Genomic DNA, 10,026 nt, shown 5'->3' on the forward strand with positions numbered 1-10,026 from the left:
TTAGACATGTTTCCAAATAGGCGTTTACGTAAGATGTATTCCTGCATTTGAGAAAAAGAAAAAAAAATGGATGAAGCATAATGTGTGTTTTTTTGTTTGGCTGGACTCTTTGTAACTTGGCAAAATGTCACTCAGTGGCCAAAGACGTCCATCTGGTTGTACAGTTTTAGAAAGGATGAACTATTAAGTGGGTTTTTCCATCAAAACTGTAAATCACAGCAGCTGTCAAAGTGCCACCAGCTGCTCATCCTTGTCTTATTATTGTCTGTAGAAATTTGCACTTATATTTTTTCATACAAAGAAACATACAGTATTAATGTATTGGCAGTATTGGCAAGTATTTGAATAAAAAAAAAAAAATAAATATATATATATCTTACATTCTACATATACTTATTTCTTGTTTTATTTTAAACTATAGTATAATATACTATAGAGCTGTAACTATACAGCAGACGGGAAAAATTATTTTTGTGTAAATTAAGTAAATTATGGATTCATCCTTACAGCTTTAAAATGGCTTCTTAGAAGTATATACTTTATTACGTTTTTTATTATTTTATGATGGAAAGAAAATTAATTTAATGTGACTGAATTTAATGTCAGCGATTAAATACAATAAAATAATCTAACACCCTTGAATTTCACCCTATAAAAGTGTATCATTTACTACACAAATTTCTATAACCTGTTGTACATCTACGACATTCCTTTTGTCATGTGATTGATAGCCTATGCTAACGTTACAAACAGTTTGTATAATTAATATATCGATATATGATATCAATAGTTCTCATGTCAGGCTTTACCGGATCAATATTTGTAAAACCTTACATTTCAGCTTTAGCTTTTATGTTAATAATGTATGTTTCAGCGTGTTTCATGTACGTGCAGGATGTGAAATAGTTTGCTCAAATCTTATCATTTGAGCAATTTAGACTTTTTAAGAAAATGCATTGTAAGTCCAAAGCAAATAATATAATTAATAAAAAAAAAAGCAACTACAGTTTTGTACAACCTTTAGTTTTTGGACAACTACAGGCACAATGTGTTAATAAATGTATCTCACACATTTAGAAAAATACGAAAGTGAGATTCGTCTGTAACGGACAAGATCGTATGTCAATTCTGATGGCTCCTTTATTTTCGAAAAAAAAAAAAAAAAAAAAAAGCTTGGTTTCTCTATTTACAACTTGTGCAAAAACATTTAAAGGTTTCAAGGACTTTACATTGTAAGTTCATTTCAAGGCACATACATGGGACAACAACAACAGTTTAGTAGTGGAAACAAACGAAAGAAATTAAATGTACATAGCAATCAAAAAATTACTTTGGTTCCCAATGGATTCTACTCGCAAAACCCAGCTTACAGATCAAACAAATCACCATTTGTGAAAAGCAGAATCGCTCCCCATCATAAACGTGAAGAAAAAAGACCCAAATGCTAAAACATAAAACGCTGTGGTTGTTGTTAAACCTGTCATGGTTGTCAGATTGCCGTTCATTCAAACATCAGCTAGAATTTGTCTTGTCCTAATGCAAAACCGCTATGTCAACCGATGTGCTGAAATCTGTATTAAATAAGTTTTAATATTGAACACATATATACCAAATTGCACATGTGAGAAAACCTTTCAAAAAACGTAATGAAAAATATATTCTTTCAAAAAAAGAGTGAAAGGGACACACAAAGATCAAAGACGAATTCAGCCACATTTGTGGTAGTGCTTTGTTCAGACTGACCTCACAGTCATTTAGAGTAATTATTCCAAACCAAATCGATGTGCTTTTTCAAGAAACTGATTGAATGTTGGGTAGGATTACGGACGCAAGGCATTGCTCACAGTCCCTTTTGTGTAATACATCCATTTGACTACAGGGCCACTACTGTGATTTTCAGCTCATCCATAGAAAATAAAGAACAATGTACGCCACACGAGTGAAGCAATGAGTCACTCTGAATCATAACACGCCATTCTTGTCTGGAGGATAGACCTTGACTTGTTAGCAATGTCATCTATTGATGTCTGTCAGGATGCTGTTTGCAATTGCCCTTCAAAATGTGTGCTTTCCATTCAGTCCTGCCTTCGAAACGTGTAAGCCACAGATCTCTGTGTAAATAAAGTCAAATCCTTCACGTGAACCACATTAAGACATACTGCTGGGTTACAGTAAGGCAATAGATAAAACAGTTCAGTATGAGACATTTCTGGTTTTGGTAGCGACCCAGCAAAAGCTAGCTCTGAGGACTTCGGAGGAGGATAGTGGCACGAGTGCCATTACTTTTCTCTCTGTGAAAATACGTCTGCGAGAGGCTCGGGACAGATTTATCTCACTATCGGGTTAACTTCGCGCGATTCATTTGGGTCTGAGCCACCGCAACCGCCTCCTCTCTGGTAACCTGAGCCTGACAACCGCACCGGACTTGTGTGGAGGAAGTCTGTTAAAAAGAGTTACGGGTGGCCGCAGGATTTGAAATGAATTGTTAATGGTGTACACATCAGTTAAAAGCCTTCGGATGAGAAACGGAGCCCGAGGACGTTCCAGATTTCAAGGAAAAGTAGGGACCGGGTGGTCGGAGAAGCCTGCTGGGATGCTAAGGAGAAATACTTTCATGACCACAGAATGCAGTAGCCCTTTTTGTTTGTGCCACTGAGACAAACCTTGTGGGTTGTTGGTAGTTAACCTGTGCAAGCACCAACTGTGTTAGTCACAGAAATCAAAGCATCCGTTTGATTTTGAGCAATTCCAAAAGCAATTTGGATGTAAACAAGTATCCAGCCATCTAGTCTGAACCCTAATGCCAAGTTGGAGAGCAATGAAGGGTTAACTCTGACAATTAGGACCACCACCCCGACTACAAACCCCCATCCCAGTCACGAATCCTCCTGCCAAGCGAAAACAACCTCTGCATTTTTTCCCTTTCTTGGACCAGGGATTATGCAGTGGGGGTTTGAACTCGGCCCACAAAATAAAATCTTGTCAAAGCAAGTAAAGTCTATGAGTAACAGCGCATGATAAATACTTCTCCACAGCAAGCCTGAATTCCAAACTCGGCTCTCTGTCCTGGAAAACTGGTGCGCCATTAAAAAAAAATAGTTCTAATTGCGCTCATGCAGGGATCTGAAACTCTTTCAAAGACAGAATCTGGCATGTGCCAGTTCGTCTCAGTGAAAAGAGGGCTTTTGTTTAAATGTCCATTCATCATCCCACCTGTTGTGATGCATGATTAAAAAGGGTTTTGGTCAGTAAAGGAAAAGCCAGACAATAACGTGGATGCCTCTGTAGAATGTTCTTGATCGCATTCGTGCGAGAGCACAGAAATAGATAGAAAGGTGGAGCTCTGTGTATTACCCTGGCCTAATTTGTAAATCAGAGAACATGTTTTAGAAAGAAAGTACATAAAAGGCAAATACAGATTTAAAGTTGACATTTTTCATAATTTTCTTACGTTTTACAAATCATAATTAAAGAAACACGAAGGAGATTACAGAGCTCCCTCAAGATATTAAGTTTACCACAGGGGTTCAGTTATTATATTAGCTCATTTAATGTTTGGGCTGCTAATTACTTGAAAATAAGGCTCAGACACAAAAGCTTTTCCAGACAAGCCAGGATTTTAACATGCTAGAGTGTCTGTGGTCTGTTTGAGCAGTATGCACTGAGACAAGCTGCCCCCTGGTGGGCAAAATTATACACAAATATGTCCTGAAAAACCTCTTGCACAGGAACCCTTCTCCCTACCGCATTCAGCGACGGAGGCTTCTCCTTGTGAGAACTGCAGGGTTTTGAAGAGTGGTCCCTTTTCCCTTCAAATGTGATTTCCACAAAAGCTCATTTCCTGAATGACTGCTCATGCTCTCTGCTGCATTAAGAAAGTGCACTTCAATTCCAAAAAAAAAAAAAAAAACTCAGCTCCTTTTTTTTCCTGCTGCAGCTTAATCAGCGGTGTTTTGGTTTCCTGACCACTGTGTTATCTTAACTACTGTTGTGTGAAGGGGTAGCTGTATTTCAGCACAAAGGGCATATTTTGGTTGTGTGGTTAGCAACGTTTTCAAGATTTTAAAGTGGTAGAGAGGCAAAACCTGTGGACTCCACTTGCAGCAGGTAGCCAACGTGCTTCGATTATACAAAACATCCGCAGCGTCCTTGAGCAAAACCACTTTGAGCCTCACACGTATTACAAAACCATTTCATATTTACTAAGAATAGAAAATATAGCAGAATTCCACATACTTGTCCACAGTATAAATTACCATGTTGACTGCACCTGGAAATATATATATATATATATATATATATATATATATATATGTATATATGTATACGTGTATTGTACAGTATATTGAACTACATTTTCTTTGAACAAATGGTTGTAGCATCTGTCAAAAAGCATCATGTGTGGCAGAAGTCCACACTGGGAACATTACTGCTCTTGCAGTAAGCTATGCTATTGTTACTGAGGTGACAGTCTCTGAGGCCGATCCCTCCGTTAGGTGTGTAGATGGGCTGAATTCTGAAGTCCCCTTTTAAAAGCTGCTCATTGTTTAGTGACACTATCTGAAAGCTCGTTTCAGTCATTTCCAGGATGGAGTTATCCTTTTTGGTGCCGGCCTCGCAGTAGTCATCTTTTCTCCTGCCGCGATTGTATTTCCATTTGGACGATGACGACCTTTTCTTGTGCATGTGCCAGCAAAACAAGCTTAGAAGTGTCACTAAGACCACCAACACGGCCCCACCTATGACTCCAGCCAATAGGAGCGTGGAGGTGTTGTCTTGCTGGGCAGCCTGCTCAGATTCAGAGTACGCGGATGTGGATTTGGTCTTAGCCTCAGAACAGATAGTATCCTCGCCCGGTCTGTACGTGTTGAGAGTATCCAGAACATACACGCAGATACGGTAGATAGACCTGGGTTCTAAATTTGACAGGCTAAGCCTTCGTTGATATCCCGGCACTGTTTTTTCTCGAGTCATATCACTCATCAAACTCTGCCCCATTTTGACCCAAGTCACCTTGTAAGCCGTCACAGTGAAGTAAGACTCCCAGCTCACATCAATGCAGGTAGAGTTCACTACATGAAAGGAGATTTTTAAGGGGTCTTCATAGGGAGGCAGGGGGCCGGGAGGGAACTGCGGGAATGGGGGTGTGGGATTGGCCGAGACAGGGTAAAAAGCAGTGGGTGAAATGGTGGTGAAGCGGGTGGTTCTGGAGGTGGTCTTGGTGATGACTGTGGTTCTGCGGGGTGGCAATGTAGATGGATATGAATGAGTTGGCCAAGGATGCAGGACGGTGCCCGCTGGGCAGTCGATGGCATCTAGAGTGAGTTCACGAATTACCATGCCACGCACCCTTTCGGGACTCTGGCATGTGAACCCGCGGACGTTTATCGCAGAAGGCAGAGACCTGAGCCATGCAATGACCCATTTAATGTTGCAATCACACCTCCAGAGGTTGTTCCTTGCATTAAGGTGCCTCAGGTTTCTCAAACCATCAAAGACACCTGGTGGAAGAAACTGAAGCTGGTTGCTAGAGATGTCTAACTTTTCCAGTTTAGAAAGCCCAGCGAAGGCTGTCACTTCAATGGTGTCCATCTGGTTTTCCTGCAGGTTGAGCTTGGTCAGGGATACGCTAGGGAGCAACGGTGGTGGAGCTGTGAGGGAGTTTCGAGCCAGGCTCAGTTCTCTTAGGTTGACCAGGTCCTGGAAGGTTCCAGGAGCTATGCCCTCATCCTCAAGCAAATTCCCATCCAGCAAAAGTCGCTGGAGGGTGGTGACATTCTGAAAGGCATCCTCGTCAATGTCGGCAATGCGATTCTCGTCCAAACGCAGCTCCTTGATATCTGCCGGTAATCCGATAGGAATGCTGCTCAGGTGGTTTTTGGTGAGGAAAAGAAGCTTGAGGCTGACAGCCTCCCTGAAAGCCCCCTCCTCTACCCCTACGGTCGAGATGGAGTTGTCGTCCAGATGGAGTTCCTCCAGCATGGATAGTTGGGCAAGTGCTGCCCTGGAGATAGTCTGGATGTTGTTTTCCTGGAGGTGCAGCACTCGAACGTTCCTGGGAAGGTTGAGGGGAAATTCATCCAGCTGATTTCCATACAGGTAAACAGTTTCTACAGAGGCAACATTGTGTAGCTCCAATGGAAAGCCGGCATTGTTGATCTGATTGTTGTGGAGGAAGAGGGTCTTGTATCCCTCTTGCACCCCCAGAGGCACAGACGTCAGGCTTCTCTCGTTACAGTAAACAAATGTTCTATCGCAGCGGCACTCCTTGGGACAGGAGGAGACAGGGCTGAACTGCACATGCAAGCTCAACAACACTGTCAACCAAAAGCGAAGAAATGAAGTCCAATCGTTATTCCAAAATCCGGCTTGAAACTCCATAGTGAAAAAAATAAAGGGAGGGTGAGGAAATGGCAAGACAAAATCAGTGGTTGGAGGGAGTAAAAAGGAAACGTAACAAATCCAGCAAAATTAAGTCCTCTAAAAGATTACTCTAATGCGCAGTTCGCAGATAAACCAGGAATTTGAGGAGTAATCCCTTGATAATTTCTAGTCCTTGTCTGGAGAGGTGGTCTCATTAGAGTGCATGGGTTCTCTCACTCAAGCCATCCATGCTGAGGAATCAGATCATTGCAGAACTGCTCTCTCGGCCCAAGCAGGGTGTGACTGAGAGAGTGCTAAAGCACTGAGCCACACCGTCCACCTCCCAGCCTGCTGTCAAGTGCTGATGGGCCTCAGCCCGAGGGCTTTCCGGAAGATGTGACATTTGGGTCCAGAGACCTGTTTCAAAACAAGGACAAATTAGAGTGCAAAAAGTGTGGGTTCAAAACAAAAATGCAGTAGAGTAATAAACATTTATGTTTTTACATTCACACAAAAATATAGTCTAATCATTCCAAAAAAAAAACAAATGCCTTTTAAAATATTTTCTGTCTACTATATGGCTTATAGCGTCTTCACTACGCATCATAGAATATTCACGTCCCCTTTGAGTGTAGCTCAGGAGAGGAAGAAAAAAAAAAAGCAATCAAATGAGTTGAGGCAGTGGGGTTGTCCTACACAGCTCAGGGTGACGAATGCTGCCTGTCAAATTAAATGGGATTGGGGTATAATTTAACCCCTCTATCGGCAATAAATGATCAATACAGTCTTTTTCCCTCCTCAACGAAAGGGTTTGTGATATCTCAAGGTCTCAGAATCGTAATCGGGACTCATACTGAATCTACTGTATGGCTTATAATTTGATTAAAGTTAAGATTAAAATAAAAATAAGCTAAACATGCCCCATTTTTCATCTAAATAAGCTTCTACATAATTGTTCAAGGCAGTAGCTGCCCTTTAATCAACGCTGGAGTGTGTTTTTTTTTAAACCTAGGGGACAAAAAACAGGCTTTTGGGGGCTATGACATTTGCATTTTGTGAAATGTGATATGTTGCAGTTGAAAATTCCATATTTACGCACAGATATAATTAAAAAACCTTTCAGTGTGTCCCTTTTGCATTATCATGCTTTCATTATCACTGTGAAATAACAAACTTCTTGGCATCTTGAGCCTTCAGCAAACACCTCTGCATTGGATTTTTGCTTTTGTGGCCTATACCATCTGCCTTGTTAATAGAGTTAAAACAATCAATGCCTGGCAAGAGAATGCCTGTCTGTAGTAAGAGGCAAGCTATCACAGATGTGATTTAAATGAGGAAAAAAACAGGCCTAATATATGAAGCCATTTAGATCAGACACTCGTATTTAAAATCAAACTGCGTGATAATGAGTATAAAGACTTTTTTATGATTCTTTTCAGCGATGCCATAGAAGAACAATTGTTGGTTCCCCAAACAACCCGAAAGTAAACAGTTCTTTAAATAACTTTTTTTTTTTTTCTTACTGCGTTGTAATAATCTACTTTTTTTTTCACTAAATAGCCCATTAGAAGTTTCCATATTTACAATTACAATTCACATACTTTATTGTAACGTGTAACAATATTTTTTACTGTAATGGTTACTGGTGGATAAAAAAAATATGTTTTAGAGACCTTACCATATATTATTTAAATAAAGTATGTATTGTTTAAATAATGTATATGCTCTTATTATTCTAATCACTGCAATATTCTATTTTAAATACAAATTGTATGCTGTTTGTTTAATGTATATTGCATTATTCATGTCATGCATAGCCTGATGGTTGTGTGTGTGTGTGTGTGTGTGTGTGTGTGTGGGTCACACTGTACTCTGTCTATACTCTGTTTATTGGCTATTCTTCACGGAAATGCCATTTTTTGCCAAACGTTGGTTTAATCGTGGACTTTAATATCACATCATTTTATTTTTGTCGCTTAACTATTCATCAGCTAAAAAAAGATTTAAATACCGTTGAAAACTGTAAAATGTGCATGCATCCAAACACCGTGCCATAATGGCTGAAACGTTGCAATCATATTTTTTTACAAGGGATTTCTGACAACCACGGCTAAATTTAATATTTTTTTTTCCTTTACAGTCAGTCAGAAAAACAAACGCGTGCTCGCAGGCAAAACGAAACGACTGAAGGCAAAGCAGCACTGAAAGTTTGAGCCGTGCGAGACATTTCGAGGCGGATGATGTGAACTTGAGAGAGCGGCGAAGCTGTTGATGTGAATGAATAATCACTAGACGGTACCGAGAAGCCGAGCGCAAGTAAAAGAGGAACGGCGCTATTACGCGCTCGGTGTTTGACCAGATAAACCGCTTTCGTTGCCCACTATTTACCATAAATATCCGAGATGCTGAAACGCTGACGAGCCGTGGTCTGACATACGTACGCAGCAGAAAAGTAAAAGCCCGTAGTTACAGCAGAATAGTTTCGGACGGAACGCCCGGGAACTGTGCAACTTAGCGTACAAACACTTTCAACTTAAAATACGGATATCGATTATGATCTGTTCCTGTACTTAGACCTCGTCCGGAATAATGCATGCAGCAGTCTCCGTCGAAATCAGCCTACCTTATCAAACATGATTTTATCCGCGTAATTAAACAACACTGAGCGCTGGTCCCCCTCTTCTTGTCCTTCACGCGCTCGGTGGAATAGACGGGACGCACTGATCCAACGCCATTCCCGCAACAGACTGTTCAACCGAATCGGTTCCGAGCTCCTCTCCGCCCGCGGCTCCTCCGGACAGCATGCTGACCCCCCGGTTTGGAGAGCTCGGCGTCCGCGCTCGCTACTTTTCGCCCAAGCGACTCCCTCCGTTCCTCTTTCCGCGGCTGAACCCTCGTACGAAGCTTTAATTTACGCCAAATTCACATTTGCAAAAATCCACTTTTTTTCCAGGAGTCGGTGAAGTCGCCGAAAAAGCCCCAAATACATCCACCTCACCCGCGTATCACGCCATCGTCATACTTGGTGAAAGCGAAACGCAAGAGTTCGCCGATTTATCTCCGAGAGATGTTTACAGAGGAAAACTGCGCTGGTAATGATCTGTTCACCGCACACCTCCGTCTCTCTCTCTCTCTCTCTCTCTCTCTCTCTCTCTCTCCCTCTCTCGCGCTCTCTCTCTCTCTCTCGCGCTCTCTCTCTCGCGCTCACTCTCTCTCTCCGCGCGCGCGTTCGGTCGGTCCTCCCACACTGTCCTGAGTTAAGAGATTACAGGCTGGGGTGGAATGACACTTACATTTTAACTTACCCTTCTCTGTTTAAGCGTACGAGCTTGATTTTCGCGCCGATACGTACAGTTTTGTACCATTTATCGTCATTAAGTGAAATTAGGCCAATAAACACTTGAATTCCCCGTCTCCAAGGTTCACCAAAGAAAAGGGCTAGATTCCTCTAGGCTAGATTTGTTGTGTTTCTTATGTTTTATGACCGGCATGGGTTGATCCAAACTGAAATCCACTTCCTAACCCCACCCTTAAACCTAGATAATTATTCTGCCTCATAATAATAGTAGTAATAATAGCTTGCATATTTCGGAAAAAACGAAAAAACAAACAAACAAAAAAAAAAAACAATAATAATAATTGACTGAGTTTACATTTTTCAAA

At 41.2% G+C, this 10,026-nt stretch overlaps 1 protein-coding gene across 2 annotated transcripts in view; it reads right to left on the reverse strand.

The window, feature by feature from the left end:
• Window positions 1-1,002: 1,002 nt before the first annotated feature.
• Window positions 1,003-10,026, reverse strand: part of flrt2 (fibronectin leucine rich transmembrane protein 2) — a 35,425-nt gene continuing 26,401 nt past the window's right edge. Inside the window, exons 1-2 of one of the 2 annotated variants that reach the window (XM_043219857.1) lie at window positions 8,987-9,511; window positions 1,003-6,780 (exon numbers count right to left, since the gene is read on the reverse strand). In XM_043219857.1, coding sequence (XP_043075792.1) covers window positions 4,396-6,381 — 1,986 coding nt within the window. In that variant the 5' untranslated portion in view covers window positions 6,382-6,780; window positions 8,987-9,511 and the 3' untranslated portion in view covers window positions 1,003-4,395. Of the gene's footprint in view, window positions 6,781-8,986; window positions 9,512-10,026 lie in introns of those variants that run through there. The other variant, XM_043219858.1, reaches the window with a different exon arrangement.

Source organism: Puntigrus tetrazona, chromosome 20, assembly GCF_018831695.1.
Source record: "Puntigrus tetrazona isolate hp1 chromosome 20, ASM1883169v1, whole genome shotgun sequence".
Taxonomy (NCBI): Eukaryota; Metazoa; Chordata; class Actinopteri; order Cypriniformes; family Cyprinidae; genus Puntigrus; species Puntigrus tetrazona.